Genomic DNA, 26,214 nt, shown 5'->3' with positions numbered 1-26,214 from the left:
TTGACATATGGGAATAATCTGTATTGTTGCTTGCATGTGTTGTGAATTATTATGATAAAACAACTTGATAGCTGCACCATGCAGATGTTTTGAGCAAACAAACCTGATTAAATCTGCCAAACTGGGCTATAAATGGCATTTTTTTCCATAAATGTAACTAAAAAGATAATATGTTGCATTTTTGTTGCAAGAAATACTGGTTTTATTGTCAAAATGTTGAACATAAATCTCTGTTTTTATTTTTACCCTGCAAAAAACACATTTGCACTTCAGATATTTATTATTAATGGCACCAGAATATAATATTTGAGAAAATCTACATAAACACCAATGAACTGAGTGTTTCCTAAATGCTAATTAAGTCACCATAGCTTGCAGCATCACTTGCAACGTAATTACAAAAGGCAGACTGTACTCTGAAAGTTGTTGGATTCATTTCCAAAATCTGCAATTATATTTCTCTTTAAGATGTCCACATTCTTGTTATACGCTCATTATGCCTCAGAAACGCCATCAAACTGTCATAAAACTCACCAGAATAGATGCTGAGAAAGAAGTGACATTTAAAGTCCCTGGAGAGGGGGTAATTATGTTTTATCACACTGGGCATCCCTTAAATAGGTTTGCCTCTCGGCTGGGTCTGTGTTTATTATCCGAGGCCCGGCAGAGAAAGGCACCACTTTACGGTTTATTATTTGGGGTAGCTGTGTTTTGCGCTGTTTATTATGCTGTTTTAATTGCGGTTTGGCTGCTTTCTTTCGCCTCTTCCAATAGAGGGAAAGGAATGCCGGAGGCTGCAGCTGCCCTGCAGGACGTTGGGGTGCGCTGGGAGTCCCGTTGGCCCACTTTTACCCCTGGATTGAGTTTCAGCAATGACAGAGGAATATTTAACGTCCACAGTATAGATTTATTTTCTCGGATTAGTTGGTTCCGGCTTGAAAAAATGAACAGATCTCAAGTGGGATTTGAGGAATCCCGTCAAATTGTTGACCCTTTTAACTCCCAGCAGGTGCCAAACCACCGTCACCTCCCAGCTAACACTTTCCCAGTCCGACACTCAACATCTCACCGAATTACTCCCTCCAATGTTTGTCTAAGAAATGAACCTCCGCCTTCATCCCTGGGGTCTCCCTACATATGGTGCTCCACCTTGCTAAACTCCTTTCTTCGCCTCTGCGATGATTTCTGACTCCAAAACAAAGCAGCATCCCCTGGTTCTTCCCCCGATGAGCTAAATCAAAGCAGGAATGTAAACTCTCACCTGATGTTGGCCTTTAAAGCTTAAATGAACATCCTTCTTTTGATTTGTTCCCCCCAATAGGATCAACTGATAAACTGAAAACAAGGAAATACATGTTGTGCAGATACAAGGCCATTCAAAACTCGGGGCAGAGTTTGTTGATCAGTTATCTACTGCTAAGTAAAATAAATGTAATTCAGTCCACATTCAGAAGGAAAACTGAGCCTCCTAAACCATCTTTGACATTTCAAAAGGTCGATCAGAGACTCAAACGATGCAGAAATAGTGCAGGTTTCAAGCTTCGGGAAAGTATTAGCACCACTTTTACACTTTAAGTTACATTACAACCACAACCTGAATGTATTTTAATTGATAGCTCAATAGAAAGTTGGTCAATCCAGTCATGTTCTGAAAAAAGCAACAGGCATTTGTATTCAGCCTGCTTTCTTTTGATACCACTAATCAGAATCAAATGCAATCTATTACCTCCCAAAGTAGCATAACAGCACTCCACCTGTTTGTGCTTTAATCTCTGCTCCAATTTAAAAAGATGATCTAATTATATATTAAAGGGAACAAACAATTTAATGAAGGGCAGGGAGCATAGCTATCAGGTCAAGGAATAGGTAGTTTTCCAGCAGCCATTGTACGGCGGTAAAACCAGCTGACCAAATGTGCTGGAGCTCAGCTGGGGTTGCTAGGTAACAGGGTTTCTAGGAGAGGAGCACTGCCTGCTAAATGTATCAAAAACATCAACTTCTTGCCAAAAACTGTGGCTTGTTTTTTCTGTGAGTTGTTTTTAGAAGAAGTAGAAACTCAAATGGAAGTAAAACTAAAACATGCAAAATGTGAATTCTTCACAATACATGATCTTTAAAGCAATAACATGTTTATTTTAATTTTTAGCACAGATTTCTGCCTGGTTACTGTTAATAATTGAGTCCCAAGCCATGTTAAGGACTGTTACACTACGTGCCGCCACAAAAAAGCCAAAAATGCATTTGTAAACACTGCGCATCGAGAACAGCAGCACATCTGATTGGATACGCCATCCTCAGAGTGTCACATCTACCCAGAGGATGACGGTGCAATCCAGGAGGATGCAAAAGGTGAAGGTTCATTTTCCAACAGAGTAATGACACTAAACATACATCCAAAGTTTAAGGTCACATGTGTCAAACTTAAGGCCCATGGACCAAATCTGGGCCATCATAGCCCTGTATGTGGGCCTCTAGATTCTAGACTAAACACTAAATGTGCTTCAAATTATGTTATCAATCAAGTCAATGCAGTTTTTATCTGTTTACTGCCAACTTATATTAATCAGTCCCTCCAATTTCTTCAGAATGATCATAAAAATCACGCAAAATCAACAAATACCCGCATTCTTTTGAGCGTTTATTGCAGATTTTTCTCAAAAATTCACAAAAAGTTTTCTACTTGTACTAAACAGCTACCAGTTTAGTCCATGATCTATGCAACGAGTAATAAAAAGTCACATTTACCAACATGAAGTAGCACAAATATCACAAACACTTTGATTTTTATTGCTAAATAAATAAATAAATAAATAAATAAAAAATCACAAAATTATCCTGAAGTCCTTGAGGGACTGAAAAGATGTTCAACAATATTATTTAGTTTTAAATATTTTAACAGTTTGTGAACTGGTTTCATCAAATTTTCTGGCACCGACCCTTTAAGAACATTTATGGTCTTGATTTTACCCAAAACAAAAATGAGTTTTACACCCCGGTTTCAGATCATGAGTTTAAATAATCTAGTCAAGCACAAACTGAAATCTAAGTTAAAAAGTTATGTCAATATATCACCTCTATCAAATCTGAATGAGAATAAAGTATATTTCAAAGAAAAATTGACAAAATATCTGTCTTCAGATGTTGGAAAAACTGCATAAAATCCTTTGCAGTGCTTTGTATTTCCTTTGTTTTCAGTCATTTGTTGTATCAAACTTCTAGGACAAACTATGAGCCGCTTCCTGGTGTCAGACTCAAGGCTGGCTTACATTTGGAATGAAAACATAAGCAGAGCAGCCAGGAGGCATGGAGGGAAAAGAGAGAAAGACAGAATGGAAGAACGTTAGAAGGTCCAGCATGGAGGAACCACAGCATGAAATGTACAGAGAGATCCAACTTCATTCAGCAGCACTTTGCTAACTAGGAGCAGAAACCTGACAGCCACAGCCTCTTTGTTCTGGATTATCCACAGTGAAGTGATGAAAGCTAATCAAACATCTTCTTCCTCACTTCCAAAAGGACTTGAGTGTTAGATCTTTTCATCTAGACGGATTCAAACCAACATGCTCTGATTTCAAGGAAATATTATTAAAATTTCAAGAATCTAATCTACAGAATCAAAACCAGAGGCAGCAGCAGTGCAGAGGCCCACCACCGTGCAGAGAGCTGTGATTAAAGCTCAACTTGGAACAGATTCAGGGAGGTTCTGACAAGCGGCACCGCTTCCCTCAGAGGTCGGAGATTTGGCCGACAACAAGACAAAAGGAAGGGCAGAGTTTGCCTTTAAGACAGGACTTTGATCAGAAAACCAACTGTAAACCTGACATTTTTCATTCTTAGGTAAACAGATACGCTGATGACGAACGGGTTTATTTTTCTTACCTCCAAAGGGAAGGAAAACTCTTGGCACAGGCTGAGGTAAGCTGGAGACGGAGCTGATGAGGAAGAAGAGAGCAAGGAGGGAAAACACCATCGCTGACAGCAGAGGCGACCCAGCCGACCCCTCCGGCCCGCCGACGTCTTCACCTCTCAGAGAACGACCCGCCACCGCAGTCTGCAGGAGAGGTTTCACAGAGGACAAGAAGTCTGAGAAAACGATTTGATAACGCAGAGATTACGTGTAATATTCTCAAACATCTAATTTCTGCTCAATTATATGGCACCAATTGTGGCAAAAACATATTTTTTCACTTTTTTTGAAGCAATATGTAATAAAGTGTGCGAATGTCTGCATGAATGACTGATTTAATTGTCTAAGCAATAAGTATTCAAGTCTGACGTTTTATTTCAAATACAACTAATATAAACAGAACTATGAAAAAATTATTCAGTCCTTAGATTGGCTTTTGTAACCTGTCTTAAGGTCTTCAAACGAGTAAATAAATTCTTGATATTTTATTTATGAACAAAAAGCCAATCCAAAACATCTAATTGCAGTTGAAAATATATTTTCCCAATCAATAAAATCATAAATGAACTCTAATCAACACTTTTTTGCTTCAATGACAACAGAACCTGACTAACGAACTCCTAACCCAATTTAAAGAACCCAAACAAAAGAAATTCATTTATTTTTATTCACTGAACTAAAATAGCCACAAGATAAGAATAAAACCCACATCTACTGTAAAACAGGTTGAAATGTTTGGCATTATTTCAATGTGACTTGATAGTAATAAAGAAATCTACAAAGATGAGGAGGCAAAAACCATCGAAAGCAAAGTCAAACTTCTGTCAACATCTTCATTTTCTGTTTTGAAACAGACATTTCTAGCAGAGTTTGTCAATAAACTGCAGCATGTTGTATATTTTTATAAAGCGTACTTTCTAAAAGGGTCAAGGGTCGGCTCTAGAGAAGGTCTATTTAGAAGCTGCAGGGGGAAGAAAGGTTCTTGTCCGCTGGTTAAACCAGAGTGTCTTGGAACGGTGCAGAACAGCAAACAGCCGATAAAACAGAACAAATCAGAGACATTTATACTGAACTGACCATTTTAACCGTTCCTGGTGTGTTCTGGACAGACAAATTTAGCCAAAAACTCAGTAGAACATCATGTCACTGACTTTACCGTGTTCCAAATGTACCACTGTTAAATATGGATGAGGCAAATCTACACAAAAAGAAAAACAGCTGAAGAAGCGCTCCAGCTGCTACTTGTTCCTTCTCCATAACTGGACAAGAGCAGCTCAATTATTGATGGATGCAGGATCTGCTCTGCTCTGCGCTGTGGGCCGTTATCCCCTGCAGTGCATAACTCTTGAGTTGCAGAAAGAATCGCCTGCTACAGCACCTGTGTTGTACAAACCCACACTGCACCAGTGACCTTCCTGCATGCAAAAAAACAAGAAATATGCATTATTTACCGCGGTCTGAATCTCTGACCTCATGACTTATGAATGTGTGGTGAAAAAATAATGACATGAGAAAAGAAAGGTACATGATTGCAATAAAAATTTTAGTTTGGGGGTGTTGTAAACAAATAGGTGGAGGCGTGTGTTTGCGTAGTGAAGTGAATGATGATTGATGGAGAGCCGGAGTGGAGTTTAACTGTTCAGGTGCAACATATGGAAAACTGATGAGGAATGAGATCTTTTTGGCTCAACTTGAGAGCAGTAAAGCAACACGGGGCGCATTAAAACTGCTGCAGGGCTTACAGCGCAGCGTCAGCTACACACACACACACACACACACACACACACACACACACACACACACACACACACACACACACACACACACACACACACACACCGAGTACCTACCCCAACCCACAGCTTGACCGTGCCGCAAAACTAATGCATTTTTGTTTATGCATTTTGAGACTTAACTGTGAAATGTGACGGTTTTTATAAACATGCACTCTATTAGCAATACTTTAATCGACCAAAGTTACCAAATTGGCCATAATTATTATGATTGGCTGCTGATTATGATTTTATGATAAATATATAAATATGAAGCCCATATCCTTGCTGAAAAGTTACTAAAAGGCAAGTTAGTTTTGTCTTATTTCAAGTGCAATAAGATGTTTTAACTGAAATATGATTGGTAAGATTTTGGGCTTTTCCAGTGTGCAGAGACTTACAGAATACAGAAGGCAGCAAGAGTGAAACCCAGCAGAGAAACTGAGAAAATGAAATACTGGACAGGATGATCACTGGATCAGGAGCAGGTGGTTGATTAGAAACTCGGTGCAGCTGTGACAGATAACCAACGCTGAGCAGAGTAGATGGGAGAAACCAAACACCAAAGTAAAGCAAAACCCCAAAATAAAGTTTCAGTTATTCTAATGGGGAGCAGAATCCCTGTGAACAACATAACAGTATGGAAAACAAAGCAGACACATTCCTTTCAGGCATGCAGCATCAAAACAGTGCAACAGCATCTAAACATGCAACCGCATCGAAACAATGCAACAGCATCGAAACAGTGCAACAGCATCGAAACAATGCAACAGCATCGAAACAATGCAACAGCATCGAAACAGTGGAACAGCATCGAAACAATGCAACAGCATCGAAACAATGCAACAGCATCGAAACAGTGGAACAGCATTGAAACAGTGCAACAGCATCGAAACAGTGCAACAGCATCTGGAGGATAAAATCTGCATCTTCAAACAGCATCAAAACAGGTTTAACTCCAGTAATAATGGACAAACTATGCAAAAACACAAAACCGTACCAAGTATTTCCAGACTAGTTTTTAGTACAGATTTCTGAAATGAGACAAAACTAAGATATAATAAATAGTTTTTTTAATATTTATGTAAATATACTAACTCCACAGTTAATTATTTCAGTCGTACTTTTCTAGCAATATTAAAGAATTGACTAAAAACTATTTCCTATATCTTGCTGAAACTTGTCAGTCTAGAAAAACTAGACAAAAAATCCTTAAGATTTTGTGTTTCTGCATGTTTGCTCATTATTACTCGTCTCGTTTTTAGTTCGCTTGTAATAAGACAAAATAACTTATAAGAGGTAAAACTGCCTCGTTATAAGTAAAATAACTGCTAGTGGACAAGTATGTTTTCATTAATATTAAAGAATTATTGACTATGCTGAAAAGTTACTTATAACTCAGTTTTGCCTTACTTTATGTTTGCACTTGAAACTAGATTGTGTTTTTGTAGTGAAAGGCATTTATTTGAGATATTTTACGTAAAGCGATCCTCTGAACTGTCGAGCCCTGACACCTACCACTCCCTGCTCACTCAGAGAGACGCTGATCTCCCCGCGAGAGCGTCTGGCATTGAAATGTTGGTCTCACAGCTGCTGAACTCATCATGGTGGGAGTTCATCTGACATCCCGCCAGCTCCAGTTCGGACACTTTCACCTCACATCAGCAGGCATGAATGAGGTCCTGAAGGCACCGCCGATAAAAGGTGCGTTACCGTTTGAGCAAAAATAATAAATACTCCAATTAGTTTTCAGCCAAAAACTCCAGCGCGAGTCTGCCATGAATCTCTGCGTCTATGCACAAAGGAGATTGCTGCTGCGATGGATGTTGTGTTTTCTCCGGAGGGTGATGATAATTGTGTTTATTATCTTCTGTCCTTGGCTTTCAGCCCAATGAGTTTTCCATCAGAGGAGCCGCTCATAAACCCATATTGTGGAAGACAAATTCCTTTGCAGCATAGATCTTTGTTTCCAGGGATCCCATCTGCTCCCAGTTATGTTTTTGTACAATTCAGGGCATTTTTGTGCGTGAAGAATTGAACTTTCAGTGGTAAACAAGTTGCTCTGTGTCCGGGCTCTAACAGGACAGCGCGTGTTCGTTCCACACCCTGTCAGTCAGTTGTCAGTGGGGTTGTTGCAGCCGCACGCGCCTTTAAACTCATGACTGAGCAGCAGCTAAGGTTATATGTTCAAGCTTTCTTTCATATCAACTGATTAGGTAACTTGTTTAGTAATAAAAACAGTAAAGGTTTGATTGTGTGTCTTCAGAAGACCTTTGAAAAGGTCACAATTCTGTGGCCAAGCAGTGAGTCATTCTGGAAAATCCTACTGCGTTTAAATATGAAACAGGACTCCGATGTTTAAAAGAAGCACAAAGTGATTCTATCTCAGTCAGATTAAGTTTTATTTCCCAGTGGTGGGACTCTGCACCTGTTCGCCCGCGGCACACCAACTTCCCTCTGCATCCAACAGGAAACGACACACCGCAGAGCAGAAGCCCTCAGAGTAAAGGTCCAGGAAGACGGACTCACCTTCCAGGGAAGAGCCTGTCCCAACCGCAGAGAGGCAAACGAGACCCGCGCTTATCCTGAAACGCCTCGCTTCAAGTCTCCAACACTGACAGGAAGATTTCCATCCAAGTGCTCAGAGAGCAGGTTTGACTGAGCCAGAACAGGACAGAGGAGAGGGAAGAGGGAGGAGGAGGAGGAGAATGAAGAGACGAGTGAGCCGGTGTCCTATTACACTCTCCGCTCATGGCCCCCTCCTCTTTTCCTCCTCCTTTCCTCCCTCTTTCCTCCCTCCTTCCTCACTAGAGAGCAAACAGATCACTTTAACAGCCCGAAGCATCAGAGAAGGACCCAAACCTCACACAGTGATGGTGAGGCATCACAGGTCACATGCATCCATTAGGCTTTTAATCTGCAAGACTGTCCGAAAAAAAAAAAAATCACCTGATTTTAGTCAAATTATCATTTCTGGTCTGTTTTTCTGTCAATCAAGTTAAAGCACATTTCAGCAGCAGGGCAGTTCAGGGCATTTTATGTAAGAAAAACACAAAATTACAAAGTTATTAAACAAAGCCTTGAACAAACAGCTCATTTTAATGTGTCCTGTCAATAAAATCACACGTTAAATATGTTGGTTAATGTTTCATCTTCATTTCTGGTATATTAGTAAATTATGATGCATTGAAAAGTCTATTTGGTGAAGCTATTTTTTCCTTATTCCAACAAAACTAGATTGTTTTATTCTTGAGGCAAAATAATGTGTTTCCTAAATGCCAGAATATAGAAACATTTTAAATCCACATTTTCCACCGCTTTGCACAGCTGAGAGGTTGCCATGAAGATTAAAAGACTTCTCATTGCAACATTACAACATGATGTAAAGCTCAAAAAAGTCAATTTTAGATAATAAAATGCTTCTGATACAAGTAGCTGCTCCCAAATTTAAGAATCCGCCATGTTTTTTTGACATTGTTAGCATATCAAAAAAAGTGTTGCGCACATTTGTAATGAAAATCCACCGCCATCTTTGAGTCCAGTATTAAAGACTTGAGAAGTCTCCTTTTGGAAGAAGCTTTATCGTTTAAATGAAGGCAAATGATCACACTAGCTTGTGCATGTTAAAGATTATGGATGAACGTTGCAGGACTTGGTATCTTGGCTCCAAACTAAGACATTTTGCTTCACTCACGCATTCTTTCTTAAACCAGAGTTTTAATTTGAAAGGCTTTCCCTCAAAGGAAGGATGGATTTCATGACTGGAATAAATAAAATAGATTTTTTTTGGCTCCATTGTGGTCTTCTTGGTGGAAGGGAAATGCTGAAACCAGGAGAATGCATCTCAAAGTGTGGAGGAGAGACCCAGTGATGACTGGAAAAACACACGGCTGAAACAAACGTACAGTTAGCATATTTTCTATGAATGAGCTCACCAAGGAGACCTTGCTCAGCTATACTAAGTCAGTAAGCCATGCCAAACCTGCGGCAGCATTAGTTTTTGGACGGATTTTGTGGATTCAGCTGAAGCAGAACCGTTGTAAACCAGGCCTGTCCTCCATCCATATTTCCATTTAATCAAAAGCTCTTTGCAGATTTTCCTTCTTCACTGTGTGCGCATGTATTTGTGTCGCTGCAGGTATAAGCAAGGATTTTTTTTAGCTTTCAGGGAAGGTTTGTGGAAAATAAAGCAGTAAGAAAACAAACACCAGATCTGTAATGAAAGTGTCTGACAGCCAGAAAAAAATGAAGCTGAAGGAGGAGGAAAGAGGGGATCACTGGTGGCTCAGCCAGGAGGAAATAATTACCCCTCTCCTGCACAAAGGATCCAGATTTACGCCTCTCCAATTAAAGTGTCAGGATGGGACCACTGGAGCGACGGCGGCGTTTTCATTGGTACGTGAAACCTCGATTGCTTTATCCTCATAGGTGGAGAAGGAGAAGAAAGGAAAGAGTGGGTGAGTGCAAAATTGAGATCAAGCGTATCCTTTACAGCCCCCATGACACAAACTGGGCTGTAAGTTAATTTAATGAGAGCGGTGAGGTAACGGACTCAGGTGCATCCAGACATAAAGCACAGCTACTCAGAAACCCGCTTGACAGTTAGCCATCATATAATATCTTTATTTGGTTACAAGTTTTAGGGTTTTACTCTCAAATAACATTTCCAGTCAGTTGGGTTGTTTCAGTCTGTGCAGCTTTGTGGATTTTGAGTTTGCAAAGCATAAAATTCTGTTCCTAATTAATGTCTTTGTCAGCCACGCGCACCACTTTGAAGAAGCTGCCCCTCGTTAGCAGAGCAGATGTTACGCATTTGTCACAAGGAAACCAAAAGTCAGAAGAAGGCCTCCCTCCTGCAAAGCTGACTGTTTCACAAGCAGTTTAACAACTTAAAATATCAACAAAAGATTGCATTTCATTGAAATGTGTCTCCACTTCTGCAGAAACGTGTTTTCATTTTTTTCTTTTTGAGCAGTGGGATCGGGAGCCGTCAACCACCAAGATGCGAACAGTTCCCCGAAAAAGGTCACCAATTCTTTGCAACCAAGAGACACAAGACAACCATGGAGACAAAGACTCTATGGGAACCATCAAATGTTAACTGTTTAAATATCAATGAATTCTTAAAATTAAATATTACTGAACATATTTTCAGTCTCTCCAGGATTTTGTGATAATTTGCAGTGTTTCTGGTACTAATTTCGAGATATTTGCGATAATTATGTTGGTAAATGTAACAGAATGAAAAAAGTGTGGGGATTTGGTGATTTCCTTTCTAAATTTCCACAATAATTCAAGAAACTGAAGGGACTGATTTGTATAATTTGGTTAGTAAATGAATAAAAACCGCATTGATTTGATTGGTAACATAATATTTAAGCACACTTAGTGTTTAGACTCTAGAGGGACACATAAAAAGCTATTTGAGGTTTTCTGGTGTGTAGAGGAGCTCTCTCCTGCTTTTATCAGGGGAAAAAAAGTCAAACTTTCCACCATTTTCTGTGCAACACGTTTCACTTTGCACTCAGACACCGACACAGAGCCTCGCTTTGTATTCAACAGCATTCTTTCCTTATGAAGGAAAGCAAAGGTTCAAATGGATTTGAGTGCGAACATGTGGACAGGGTAGAGCTCACTTAATTGTTCCCTTCCCTAATTTGGTTTTCCCTTATTCCTGCCTTTCGGTGCCAGACGATGATGGTTTTTTGTTTCATCTGCAAAGCGAGATCATCCACGCCTGATGTCCGTATTCAACAACAAGACCACCCTCGACTACAACAGAAAACTCACTCCAGATTTCTAGCTTTCTCTGGTCATACGGGCTCTGGCTGATGACTTCAGACACTAAGTAAGAGGGAAGGAGTGGAGGAGGGAATGCAGGGAAATTTCTTCTGAGCTGTTTTGACACCAAGCGTGACTCTAGGAGAAGTTCTCACCTCTTTCTTTACAGGGTGGCGAAATCCCTCAGCGGCTGAGCGGCTGGACTCCAAGGATGCTGCCTGTTCCTGTTTAGCCTTCATCAGATCTGCTCTTTGGGGCCCTGGCAGCTAATTAGTGATCCCATTATTCACCTCTCTGTCTTTTGTTTTTCCCACTTTCAAAAGCGTACAGAAACGTCGGACAGAATATGTGTCGACTGCTCAGATGGAATGAATCTAAACTCCAAGCGGCCGCCTTGAAGCCGAGAAATAATGAGAAAAAAGTGTCATGCTGATGATTTCGAGGTTCAGTGACCCCCTATGTTTGAAAAAACTGAAGATCTTTGCATTTTGCTATCAAGCAATGTAGTCGTTCTTATTTTCCTGAGGGGAAAATGAACATTACTTTCTTTAACAAGAAAGAAAGTAATGGGAATTTATATAAAGTATTTTAAAAATATTTTAAAATGAATGGATTTGCTTAATATAAAAATGTTATTCGTGTTCTTTAAAGCTTGAAAAAGATTATTGCCAATTTATTTACAAAAGTTCTTTGTCTTAAGGAACAAAAAGTACAGAAGTACTTATGATTTAAAAAGTAAAACTGTGTGTAATGCTTTCAAGTAAATGTGAATTTTGGTGTGAAACTATGGAAAGTTTGGTGGATAGAAAAAAGTCTTCACTATAAATCAACTGAACATCTTTTCAGTTCCTCCAGGATTTTGTGATTCTTTTTGTCATTTTTTTGCAATAAGAATCAAAGTGTTTGTTGAACTAATTTGGAAATATTTGCGCTTAAATATGATAGTAAATTCAACTTTTTATCTTTTTCTATATAGATCATGAATTATAATATGACATCAATAAAGGCTGAGGAAGCTGTTTAGTACAAGTAAGAAAGTTTTTGACAATTTGAGAAAAATCTGCAATAAACTCCCAATTGCATATTAATGCAAAATTTGTTGTTTTTATGTGAATTTCCTTGATAATTCTCAAGAAACTGGAGGAACTGTTTGATATAATTCAGAAGTAAACAGCTAAAAACTGCATTAATTAGATTGATAACATATTTAATCTCACTTAGTGTTTGGTGGAGAATCCAGAGGGCCACATAAAAAGCTATGGCGGGCCAGATTTGGCCCGCAGGCCTCGAGTTTAACACCTGACCTAAAGCATTTTGAACAGATAAACTCGACATCCTGCCTTCTCCATTTGTACTTCAGTTCCTTTACACTGAACTGAATTAAAGATGCAAAAATTAGTAGAAAAACTTGGTAGTTTGAGTCAATAAAACAAACATTTCATTGTCACTTTCATTGTGAAGAGATCCGGTTCTGATCGGTCCCGGTTCCAGTTCCTTTCCTCAGCAGCCATGCAACCTGTGAAACACAGTTTGAGCCTGAACTCATAACAGTCTTAGTGTATTCACATTCATAACTTTATTTGACCAATAAACTTAATTTACTAAATTTTACAGAGGCTGTTCCAGAAATTGTGGTTTTGAGCTGCAGCTTTTACGAGCTTACAGTTTACTGGTTTCTGCATGAGACTCCAGAAAATGTTAAACTGGGATAAAACGGCTCGCCTTGACGGCTCTGATGTGGACACCGTCCTCCTAAATCATGGGAATCTCCTTAAAGAACAGAAAGATTTATTCCAAAAGATCGTGGCCAAGAATTTGGCTCACCTAAAAAAAGGTTTGAAGAGGGAGAAATAGCATGTGATGGTGACATGTTTGATCAGTTTGTCAGTGGTTAATTAAAGCCATGCGTCCCTTTTTTCCCCCCCAAACCTGAGTTATGTTAAATGACTGAAGGAACCCTGACGCTGTCTTTAAGGTATGCGAGACATTTCTTAAAGAGAATCTGGCCATCTGAAGTGAGCATGAACTCATCTGATTCAAAACATTTAACAGTTTCTTCCAGTCGCATTTCTATTTTCACATATAAACAATAAAAAACACAAGACGGATAAAAAAGGAGCTTTGCAGGAGAGGTGAATATGCACCACCTCAGCTGTGACAAGAAACAATTCAAAAGTCATGTATCGTTTGAAGTTGTCATCAATTTGAAACTTTTTCTTAAAGAATGACTGAAGAGGTTTCTCCAAAATAAAGACGCTCAATATTTAAATGTACTTTGTTGTGCAAAATGTATGTAAAGCTTCGCCAATATTCTGCTTCTGTTGAAAAAAAACTGCTTTCTTTTTAATAATAAATGCAATTTATATCAGATGTGAATACGTTTGTCACACTTATTTAAAAAAATAAGTGTTAATATTAGAACACTGTCAGCTTTGGCAATGAACATACTTATACATAAGATATATATTAAATTTTCATGTATAGTCACTTGACAAATGTATTATTTTAAAAATAAAAGGTGATGGTTCTCCACTATCTTCTCTTTAATTAGGCAAACTTGCATTTTTATACCATCATCATCATCATCATCATCATCATCATCATCATCATCATCATCATATGTTCTCAAAATGGCAATATTATCATTAATTCCAATAATTTATTTGTCATTGTGACAGTCCTACTTTTCTGCATAAGATGATCTCTTTGGGAAATTCCAAAATAAGGAAGATGTATTAAATCACAGATGTTTGTGGGGATGAACTTGAGTAAATTATGCATCTTTTGCATCACAGCTGTGAAATTCCTCTTTTCTCCTTCTGAATCTGATGGCCTGGAGGCGATGTGTTTAAGGGAGTTGTTTTAAAATGTTGCTCAGTGTCTCTGGGAGGCTGATAACTGCAGAACGATGCAAGATTAGAACCACTGGCAAGGAAAGCAGGACACGTTGTTGGACTAGTGCAGGCCACAGCTGCTGGGAGGAGAGAACTGGAAGCAATTCTTGGAGTTGTAAAGATGGAAGAGCAATTGAATTTCGCAGGGTTTTTGCCACGCAAGCTCTCCCATTTCAGGAAAAGTTCCCCCCACCCCCAAACAATTGCTTTTAGGAAATTAAAGTGCAACAACGAGCAATGAGTCCCAGTGAAAGGTGAGTGGAAGTTCAGGTTATCAAACAGCTCCCCAAAAAGCAAAGTGTTTACAGATAAAAGCTTAAGCTAAGTGGTGCTAATAGGAGCAACACAGAGAGCGGTTTGTGATGACTGGAGCTCCGTCTGCAGCATTAATCACTGAAGAAAAGCATCAAGCAGCGTGAAAAGGGATTCTCTAATTCCTCTAACATCACCAGCCGAGTCTGAGTCCTTCATCATTCCCCCCGTTAATCATCAACACGTCTTCCTGAAGGACGTTTCAATTACTGGAATGCAGAGGATACGGGGGCTTGTAATCAAGAAGAATGGCTCATCCTGTCAAAGTGTGATTTTAGTAAATATATCGCTGGACGCCGACGTTGTTATTAGTGTAAAGGACAGCCGCAGGTTTTAAAGAAATGAGTCTGGATGGCAGCCATTTTTGTTGCTTAGATTTGACTGGAAGATCAGTGAGAAATCATAACAAACCTCAAGTCAGATTATTTGGTCAAAACATTTGTGCTCTTTGGTTCTTTCGCTCCGTTTTGTCTGGCTTGGTGTTAACTTTGATATCCAGTTAAAATTCGACAAACAAGTTAGTTCAGTTGATAAATCAAGTTTTTAACCACCTGCAGCTTTTAGCAAAGGTGAAATCTTATTTTTGTTTTTAGGAGTTTAAAGGAATTATCCATGCCTTCATTGCATCATGATTGGATTATTAGACCTGAACACAGTCTGGATCGTTTTAAATCCCTTCTTAAAACTTATTATTCATTGGCATTTAATTGAGGCTCTATACTGCAACTTTTCTGTTTATTTAATTTACTTATTACTTCAATTATTTTTTCTCTTTTCATCAATTTATTCTACTGTTCTACCGTTTTTATGCAGCACTTGTTAAACCTGTTTTTACAAGTGCTCTGCAAATAAATTGGACATTGAAAAAAGTTTTGATCAGATTCACTTATCTGCACAAAATGTCCAGTTTTCCAAACTGTAAATATTCACATTATCACCAGGATTAAATGTAAAGACAGTATATTTTGACATCATGGACAAAAAATGATGCATTGATCTTATTTTACACAGTAAGACAAAGGAAAAGGATTCTAGATTTTGTTTCATAATTACTGATCAATGTTGAAAATTATGCTTACATCTAAAATTAAAGTGATGTATCAGTGATGCATGTGATTAGAAGAACAATGAAACATTATAGAAGGAAAAAATAAGACTAAAAAATCATTTTATTTGCTTCCTGTTGTCTTAACTTTTTATGAAACCCTCAAAAGTGTCTCTGATTTTCTCCATAACATGAAGCTTAGATACCGTCCATGATGTTACTGCAGCAGGAGAAAATCTAATAAAGATTGGAAAGATTAATATGATAAAAAAATTGTTGCCGTGAAGCAAATTCCACCCAGAAAACTCATCATGGTTTACATGGCTGCGGCTGATAAGAGTTAAGCATGTGGAGTCAAGATTTTTAAAAAAAAAAGATAAAAAAAAAAAAACCTGCCTGAGGCTGATTTTGTTTATCGTTTTTATCCTTGGGTAGCTGCTTCCAATCTTCCTTCCTGGAATTTCAATCAGGCAGAGAGAAGACATTTCTCTTCCTGATGACCCCACAGCCAAAAGGTCACTCAATATTCACGACTCTGTTCGATTTGCATGATGCTAATATGCATCCACTCCGCGCTCGCAGGTTTATTTAAATTCTCACTGGTCTTGATTGTCTGATTGAGGCTTCATCAGGGGTCGAAGGTCAACTGTCTTCCACAGACTGTCTGTCAATCACAAGATGATCTCTCTAAAACGCAAACGATGCAGATTTTCTGCCGTCGCAGCAAAATCTATTCAAGATCTGAACGTTTTTTGAAAAGCAAATGATAAAGTTGTTGACATTAACAGAAATAGTGGTTTTGTTTTCAATTAATTTCAGGATATAGTTAACCAAATGAAATAAATCAACTTTTAAAAACTATTTTTGAATATGATTAGAGGTACTTGACATGTTTCTGTTTTGTGACAAACCACAAAACATTTCTCTCTGCCAATGTAAACACCTTAAAGTGCCCTAAAGGCCTCTTTACGCCACCATTTTAAACACCAGCAGCTGAGAATGAAGGTCAAACTGCTGAGAATGAAGGTCAAAGTTCTGAGGGTAAAGAAAATCTGAATTTTGAGAAAAAAAAGTCAGAATTCTAAGAAAAAGTCAGATTTTTGACATAAAAGCCACTAATCCTCTTCCATATTCCTGCTGGTCGCTGTACTTTTTAAAATTGAAATAATTTACCAGCTTGTTACTTTGAGAGCCAAGCTTCTCTGGAAATACTCGACTGAACCGTTATCAGGTAATAGCGGATCAGCAGATTCCTCGCGGCCCACACACGCTACCTGCATCCCGGCCAGATGTGCCAGGAGCCGCAGCCCCCATCCAGTAATGCGTGACAAATGGCTGAATTTTACCAAAGGCCAAAGGTCAAGCCATATCCCTTTCTCGACCCTGGCATTAGACTCATGTGGATGACGTCAGCTCCCTGGTGTTGGGACTCCAAGGTGAGTGGAAAGCCTTTGACACACCAAACGCTTCCCTGTGGATCTACAATCCCAGCAACTGCTGACCGTGAACCTTGAACCTTCGGTTCCCAGATACCAAACTTAAATTATCCAGCCCCAGAGGATGTGAGAACGTTCTTCGTTTCACCTTCGCCCAGCACTCCACTCTTATAAACAGGCCTTATAAACCCGTAACAGCCACTCAGCTGGAGGGACAACTTCATAAAAGCTTAAGTTGCATTTCAGACGACTCACAGATTTCTTTACCAGGCTTTTGTCCTTCCTTTGCTGGAGTTCAGCATCCGCACCAACGCTGCGACTCCTGAGAAACAGAACAGCATTCATCAGGTTGGAGCGCCAACATGACAGAAACCCAGCTGATATACCGACCCCAGGTCAAGCATCGCGTACAAATGACTTCTTCTGTAAACTTCCCGCTACATTATATGCTTGCTGAGAGGTCAGAGGTGAACAAACAAGAATGACACATTTCAAAATAAATCAACTTCTGATGGTATTCTGTCACTGAAAAACCAGATTTCAATTAGATTTAATTCACTGCAATGGTCTCAGTTAGGTTGGTTTATGGATGAAGTTTTTACCTCTGAGTTTGAACATAAAATCTGCAGATGCTGCTTAGCTGAGCTGATAATTAACGTTACTTTAACAGCTCTGTTGTATCCGGTTGCTGCAATGAATCCTTACTGTCATCGGCCTCAAATATGTGCAAGATGGATCATCAGAAAAACACTGAAGGAAACTCAAAATCATTCATCTGTGACAGATTATTTTTGTTGCAAACTTTATGATTAAATGAAATTGACATTGAACACTTGTGTAAGATTAAGCTAACAGAAATAGACTTGTTTATAGATTGATTTCTAAATGTAAACAGTAAAGTGGAAGGATTATATTTACTTCCTTGAACAAATACACAATTGATTTTGTTGTTTTTAATTCACTTCAAAAACTAATTTAGTCATCACAAAAGTAGAAATAAATAGATAATTTAGCATGAATCTCTACAAACCTCCATTTAAATCTGATTTATCCGATGCAAGCGAGGTCTAAGTTTAGGTGGACAGCATTGCATTTCACTTTAACAATGTTTGAGCTTCTGTCTTTTTCTCTCTGACTATGCAACTTTGTGTTTGAGACAAAAGTTTCCTAAAAAAATATATAAATTTGAGGTTTTAATCTGAAACACAGCTAACAGGACGCTAACGCACTCGTGTCATTTAGAAAGAAATGTCAAAAGGATGCAAATATGCAGGTCAAGTCAATGTGATGCTCTGGACAATGTCCTGCTTTGACATGTACACTCTATGTAATCAGTGTTAAAGACCATAAACACTTCTTATAACTAGCAGCAGCTGAGTTAAGACGGGAAAGTGATATGACAGGCTTTTTATATCCAAGGTCTACGATCTTAACCCTAAAAACTCGAACATGTGGTACGATCCAGATGGCTACAGAAAATCTTGACCACATAGATTCAGCATGCTCTTAATAACAGTTCAGATGCAGAAGAAGAAAAAGTAGACTGCTGTTTGAATCATAACGATGGATGCGCATCCAAAAATGCTTTAAAAGTAGTAATTTTGACGACCAAAGACCCCGAGTTTAATTGGAAGATGATTAGGGTCACTTAAAAACTGAATTCAAACTTTAAACTCAAAATTCTGACTTTTAATCTAAGAATTCTTTCTTTAATCTCCTGAGATCAAAAGTCAGAATCAAAAGTCAGAAATCCTGGAAAAAAAAGTTAGTGTTCTGAAAACAGTCAGAAATCTGAGGAACAAAGGTTAGAATCCTTAGAAAATATCAGAAATCCCACCAAAAAATGTCAGAATTCAAGATTCCGGTTTGGTTGATGGGAACTGTGATGCGGCTTGAATATATATGGGAACGCCATGTGGATGAGAGAAGTTCCTAAAGCAGGAAGTCAACCGTAGCGCAGGGCATTCTGGGTAAGTGCAATCAAAACAAAATTACGAGCCTAGCGTTAGCGTGAGAAATGAGAAATCCCACAACCGCTAAAATTTGGTGGTGCTTCATTTTTGTTTACATTTTTGAATAAGGAAGTTGCACTCGTGTCTTTTTCAGAGATTTTCATGTCGTTTCCTGCAGATGTTCTTGGTGCAGCGCCCCCACATGTGAGGAGGGGAACAGGTTTGACTCGACGTAGCGTGGAAGAATAAGACACAAGCTGAAAATATAACAAAAGTTGCTATTTTTCTCCCCAATCAGTCAGAGACTGACAACTTTAAAGTGTTTTTATTGATATCAAACAGAAAAACACTGAGCATCAGGATCACTAACTGTACCGAGAACTCAATTTACAAGAAGCTTGTGGATCTTTACGTCAAATCACTACAGCTAGAAGAACCTGAAGTCCTTTGAAGACTTATTGGAGATTGTCCTCAGTCTGGGACAGCTGATGTCCATTTCTTGAACTGGAACTAAGCAACTTGTAGGTAGAAGAAACTGCTGCCGTCTAATATTTTTGCATTTTTAACATTCTTCTTTGCATCCAAACCTCCCAAACTGCATCCTGAACTCTTCCAGGCGAATGGAGACGTGCAGGAGGTATGCACATTTTCTGGATGGTTGCTTCCGTACCTGTTATTTACTTCTCAGTCTGGAGGCTCTAATGGTTAATTAAACCCTGAGTGACAAACTGATTGAGGCCCTGACAGTTTAATCAATATGCACAGGATTAGTAGTGAGACTGTGTTATCTGAGGAACCCTCAGCTTTAATTATCGTGACAGTTTTTCTTGTTGGAGTTGAGCACAGAAATCCTGCCAAGTCTCTTTTTTGCTTTTAGGTAGACCCATTTATCAGAGCATGAAAATAAATCGTATATTTTCAGATCTTGCAGATGATCCAGGAGGATTAATGCAACATTAATCTGTGCGATGTCATTTTTCAGCTGAATCAAATTTGCCTATTAAAGCCCAGATGTTCTCCTTATCCTCTGCCACAGAGGCCCAACAGCGTGACGGTAATGCAGCGAATTTTAGTAACCTCAGGAAATCAAATTTTCTCCTCCCCATATCAAATTTAATATCATTTAGCAACGCTTCTGGGTGCCATTTGTGCTTTCCAGTAGTATTACTGTCTCCTGAACTTTAACATTATTACACACTATAATGTCTTTTTATTGATTTTTGCATGACATGAAGTGCAAAAGGTTTCTAAAATGATGCCCCACACTTTGAATATCTCATAACATTTATGCAAGTGTAACTATGAATTAATCCAGACATAGAAAAACAAACAAGTTCAACTTTTGAACTCGTTTCGTAGGAGCACTGAAGCGCTTTCAGGTTTGATTTTGTAAGATATTCTGAAAGCATTTTAATATTTAATATCACATAAAACCATCACCGAAAATGTTTAACAAAATATTTTGCTCTTTTTTTACGATGTAAACAATAAATTACCGACAAGCAACCCTGTGAGAGGAACTTGTCAGCAAATTTCCAATCCAGTAACATTTTGAGACGGAACAACAAAACAAAACGAGACAGAAAAAAAGGTTTTTGTTTGAAATGGAGATGTTGTAAAATGCCACTGGGTTAATATTCTAAGATAACATTCATAACTATTTGATATTTATTTCGTTTCGCCTCCATAAGAATTCGGTCACAGCTCAACCTCTGACCTGTCTTTCACTTATTGTCTTGATTAACGCTATAGACTGAGACCTTATAGGCGTCCAAACATTCAATCTGGAAGATCAATAACCCACTCAAACCAAAAGTGCTTCTAAAAACCAAAAGCAAAGCCCTGCCCAGCCTCCATGGAGCGTTAAGAGAATGAGCTGCAGTTGGGACAGAAGCCAGGCGGTTTAATTAGTTAGAGGCTGTGCGTGCCATGGGACCATCTCCACCTCCACAAGATGAATTGTCCTAATTGGCTGGGTGAAAGCTCAGGGATCCTCCCAGGTAATTTCATTCAAGGCTGGGATTGATTGGGTCGGAGTTAACCTGTGGACCCGGGTTCCCAGAGGATCTGTGTGGATTTTTCCCCACTTCCAGATTGAGCTGGACGTCTATCCATCAGCCAGATGTGAGCCAATCTCTACATGGAAGCAAAGCTGGTGTTTAACTCATCATCATTTAACAGGCGGTCAGATATTGACGGATGTCAATCTGGAGATTCACAGGACAGACGCCGCTTCGGATTCCCCAGTTGTTTCACCACAAACGACAAGGTCATCGGCACCAAGTTTGATCTTTAAGGCGACGAAGAGGAGGAGGACAAACCTAACAATTACAACTATCTGTTCTTACTGCTAATTAATAACCTCAAGTATGTGAGCTGGTTACGTCTCCACAGCGACCCGCATGCGCAGAAGAAGAACTTCGACGTCACACAGCAGCGCATCGGTTACAGAAGTAATAATGGATGAAGATGTTTCACATCGATTTAAAAGTTTATTTAGCAATGAAAGTCAACAATATTATCACAAAGGTATTAAACAAACCAGATAGATGGATCATACTGAAAGCTTTTTGACATTGACAACTTCTGTAGGATGACATAGTGACAAAGATTTCAGCCATTATTTTCCTCCGTGTTTACCGTGTCGGGTTTACGTTTCACCTCAAATAAATGGCACAGGTTATATTTTTGGGGGGTGAAAAGATCAGGATTAGGCCATTAAATCTGCAGTGAAAAAGTCACATGCAGGTTGGATATGGGCAAATAAATTGATTTAATAATATAAAAAAAAAAGATTCATAACTGTTCAATCAACAGATTCTCCCATCACACACAACCATTTTGGACCCGATGGTGAAACCAAGCATCTTTTTGCATTTATCCCACAACTGCTGCATTAGTTTATCTCAGACTATTCCAGTAAAATGCACTGAAGTTTGAAGAAAGGTAATCGGAGATCAAATCTGGAACAGTTCAAAATTATAAAAACCGTCTAAAGGCAGTGAAGTTGAAAGCTTCGAGTTCCAGGGATGAGCGTGTAAAAAAGTAAAACCGAATCAGTTTTACATCTTTTGACTTGGACGTCTTTTTTTCAAACTCTTTTTTTCCCTTCTCATTTTCAACATTTGACCCCATAAATAGCCATGAGAAATTCAATCCTCCTGCAGCGTTGCATCTAATCTGAAAGCAGCCAAATGTAGACTTATGAAACGCACATTGACTGCTAAGGTCAGCAGCTGCAGACAGCAGGACAGGAAACTCTGGCTTGCATTAGGAATGAATCTGAGCCTCAGGCCGGCAGTAGCACTGCTGAGGCCAAATCTGAATTTTTAACATTGTTTTCTTCAGTAACACAATCATTTTTGCAGCTTAAAAGATGGTCTACTTATAGAAATCCAATAAAGCGAGATGGTTTTCTTTGTTCATGTCAGTAATTTAAGTATTAAGATGTATTTTATAAATCCATCATCTCTATTCATTAATCTTTTTTTAGAAGCAAACATTTGAAGTAACCACTTAATGACTCCCTGCATGCGTTCAGTCATTTTACATAAATAGCATAAATAGCTTAGAAGCAGCAGCATGTATGTTATTAATATAGCTCCGAACAGAGGAAGATTTTCCTCAACAGTTATGTTCACTAAGTTTTATACACCAACTCCCTCCTACTGGTGTCAATTGTTTTTACAGGCAAAGGCCTTGAGATTCAACTAGGAAGGATTAAAGAACGGGTTTATTTCATTACACTTTCAATTTGTAGTTTATATGGGACACGAGCAACTTATTGTTTTAAATTTGCAGCTGATTAATGTGAATCCGTTTTGAAGGTCAAGTGTTCACTAGCTTTGTGTTTTTGGTAACTGGGAGACGGAGGGCACTGGGCAGCAGAGGAAAACAGAGACATAAACTGGTGGACAGATACCAATTTGTGTTAGGAAAAGCAGAAGTGGAGCCTCCTGCACAAGAATGCCACAAGTGCTTTCTGAACGGTAAGTCTACTAAAGACTTTGTCTTTTCCAGCAGCCATTGTACAACGCATACAGGAAGAAAACCAGCTGAGCAAATGTGCTGGAGCTCCACTTGTGTTGCTAGGTAACGGGTTGGGCTGCACTGGGGTTGCTAGGTAACGGACAGTGCCCGCTGATTTCTGACTTTACTTTCAGAAGGTTTTTGAAACAGCTAATCTTCAAAACACCCAAAAACTTTAATGGCTCAGTGGTTTTTCCCCCTGTAGGAACCCAAATGGATGTATAAAAACATGTCAAACATGAATTAAAGGAAGAGAGGCACATTGTTATTTCACAACAAATGTGTGTAATCTCTGCAGCATTCAATGGGAACAATAAGAAAGTAACACATAGTTATTTGTTCTTTGGTTTCGCAGAAAAATGCACTGACCAGGTTCAGCACGAAACCGAAAACATGACTGTGAAAGGAGCCGAAAATGTTTAAAGGTCCATATGGGGAGAATATTTCCTGGAAGCAGATCTGACAAAAACGTGAGGCAGACGGCAAACAGGCGGGTCCATGTGACAAATCGACAACAGAAAAGAATGCAAGACATTATCAGGAGATTAAAGAGGCAAAACTTAAAACCTGACATTATATGAATTTAGGGAAAACGGTTGAAATCAACATCATGTGTTATGAAAGGTTATTACTGTGTTCACAGAGAAAAGTAAGAGAATAATGGAGGTAGATTAGTATTTTTTTCTGAAACTTTGAGGAAAAGGAAAGCAACTTGCTCAGATTTGTACAAATAGGGAAAATTAAAAGTATTTCATGTTAAATTGCAATAGGTTATGAAAAACAGTTGCAGTTGAATCTTCATTTTAAGGTTGTTTCACTCTACTTATAAAAAGTCCTATGAAGAAAATATACTCTTTTCACGTAAACGGTACAAAACATAAATCAGAAGTGCGAGTAGTTACATTTGTATTTTGCATTGATCTCTGGTAGTATCAGTTTATGTCGGCTACAAACAAAGTAGCAACATGCCTGTTGCTATGTCGTATCATAGCAAGAGACGGGATTTCCTGGATGAGTTGGTGGGATTTAGTGTGAGCAAAGATGGCAGGATGCTCATCTTTTGCATTCCTGAGTTTACAGCGACAAACAAGACAGTTGTTCAAATAAACTGAGACTGAAAGGTTAGGATTAAAAAAACCCCAAAGAATTAGAAAACAACAATCCGTCTCATTTTTGTTTCCCTGCCTGCTGACTGAGAGCATCTGTGGAGCCACTTCAACACAAAACAAAACAGATGTTTTGGTTTTTATGCAACCCAGTGCTAGTAAATAAGTTGTCTTTGCTTTCTAACATTTGCTTCCTCATAAAACATGTTTCCTCCATATAAAATGTGGGATTCGGCAGCAAAATCCAAAACTTTAAGGTCAGAATGAGGGCAAGGATATTTACCAGCAGCATTTTCTTTATCTTTATTTGTATCCCAACACAACGGCTGGAAAAATGACAGGGCAAGCAAAGTGTGAGTCAGTGGTTGGTGTACGGCTCCCAGGGGCCCAGTACACTTCTTCACAGTCAGTTTGAAACCAAACGCATAATGAAGCAGGCCTCTGGTGAATTCGCCTGCGCTCCTGGACACACACACACACACACGCACACACACACACACACACACACACTGCTGCAGATAGTTTGTACTGTGTGAAACAAACGGTTCTCTTCTTACTGACGCCGTGCTTCCTGAGTTAGTTTATGCTAAACCAGTAAAAGCAAACTACCGTTACTACAGTGAAAACAAAACTGATCATTCAGGACGATTAATAATATATTCCACTGTAAACATTACAACGTGCCAAACAAGCAACTTCATCTGGAGCAAATTTGGAGTCAACCAAAAAGACAAACATGATTTTTGTGAAATCCAGAGTCAAATGTGTTTGTCTTTACTGAATTCCTTGGTTTGGTTTCTTCTGTTATTTATTCAAAAATAATTCAGGTTTATAGTCTTTTCTAAAATAAATTTATGAAGGTAATTCATGACATTATCTGTATAACTTCAGGATTATAGATTTATCCGATGTGATTCAGGATATGGCAAATATCAATTCAATATTCTAAGAAAATTAAAAATACCCTTTTTTCACCTTTTTGTTTTGGAAGTAACTCATGGAGGAATTGTTACTGTTCTAACCTCTGGCAGATCATAGCTGTGCTGCAGTGAGAATGTTAATTTCTATATCAATAGAACAAAGAATCAGTTTTAACTTAAAAAAAAATCTTTGTACAATTTTGTTGTGTATTGATCTTTTAGCTGCTTCAATTGTATTTGGCTTTAAACATATTAATTGAACAATTTCTGCTTTTGAATGATTGATACATTTAGGACTGAAAGTTTTGTTATTCTCAAATTATACAGAAACATAAAACATTTTCATAGTTAATACATCAATTCACTTGAAGAAAATACCTCCAATATCCAAATTATATATAAGCTACACATTTTAAATAATACGACCACACGTTTTCTAAATTATATGCAGAAAGGATATATATTTTTACCTTAAAAGTATCAGCATCTCAGCTTTAAGCCACATTTTGTATAATCCAGATGACTTTTAGCACTAAACAACAAAAGGCCTTCCAGTACCTGTGGGTACATCAGCTTCTCCTCATAACCACCAACTTGCAGAACAAAGTTACACCCTTGGATTAAAAACAAGTTGCAGCCTCACTTTTTGCCCCACAGCAGCATCATCTCTCTTTTATGCTCCACCTGCAGCTGAGCCTCACCAGGTGAAATCACATCAGGGGCCCCGGGGGGCTCTGCTGAAACACAGCATACCTCAACCCCCCTGTGAATCCGTCTCCCCTCCATCACAGCACCTGATAAGACTTTGGGAAGGCAGGGGAGCGTCGGCCTGCCAGGTTTTCCTCAGCCTCCTTATCAGAAATCCTGCTATTCCCAGGAAATCGTTGGTGGGAAAGTAAAACTTAATTAAAACGGTGGTGAGAAATGACTCAGGTTGGACCTGTTGGGTCTGAGTGACGATTTATCTGTGAATTACAGATATTACAGTGAAAAACAAATGAACTGTTTTTAAAAGTTTGTTACATAACAGCCACAAACATTGTTGGAGTTTAAGCACCGC

At 38.7% G+C, this 26,214-nt stretch overlaps 1 protein-coding gene and 1 long non-coding RNA gene across 2 annotated transcripts in view; one reads left to right on the top strand and one right to left on the bottom strand.

Moving 5' to 3' along the window:
* Positions 1-8,358, bottom strand: part of sema3c (sema domain, immunoglobulin domain (Ig), short basic domain, secreted, (semaphorin) 3C) — a 43,747-nt gene extending 35,389 nt beyond the window's left edge. The window contains exons 1-2 of the mRNA XM_055020334.1: positions 8,209-8,358; positions 3,880-4,051 (exon numbers count right to left, since the gene is read on the bottom strand). Coding sequence (XP_054876309.1) covers positions 3,880-3,970 — 91 coding nt within the window. The 5' untranslated portion in view covers positions 3,971-4,051; positions 8,209-8,358. The remainder of the gene's footprint in view (positions 1-3,879; positions 4,052-8,208) is intronic.
* Positions 7,248-8,813, top strand: LOC129351483 (uncharacterized). Its single transcript, XR_008604742.1, has 2 exons — positions 7,248-7,383; positions 8,150-8,813. It is a non-coding gene; the product is annotated as an uncharacterized LOC129351483 (long non-coding RNA).
* The last annotated feature ends 17,401 nt before the right edge of the window (positions 8,814-26,214 follow it).

Source organism: Poeciliopsis prolifica, unplaced genomic scaffold (genome assembly GCF_027474105.1).
Source record: "Poeciliopsis prolifica strain line A6 unplaced genomic scaffold, Auburn_PproV2 SCAFFOLD067, whole genome shotgun sequence".
Taxonomy (NCBI): Eukaryota; Metazoa; Chordata; class Actinopteri; order Cyprinodontiformes; family Poeciliidae; genus Poeciliopsis; species Poeciliopsis prolifica.
Note: the sequence above shows the minus strand (reverse complement) of the source record. Positions and strands in the feature narration are given on the sequence as shown.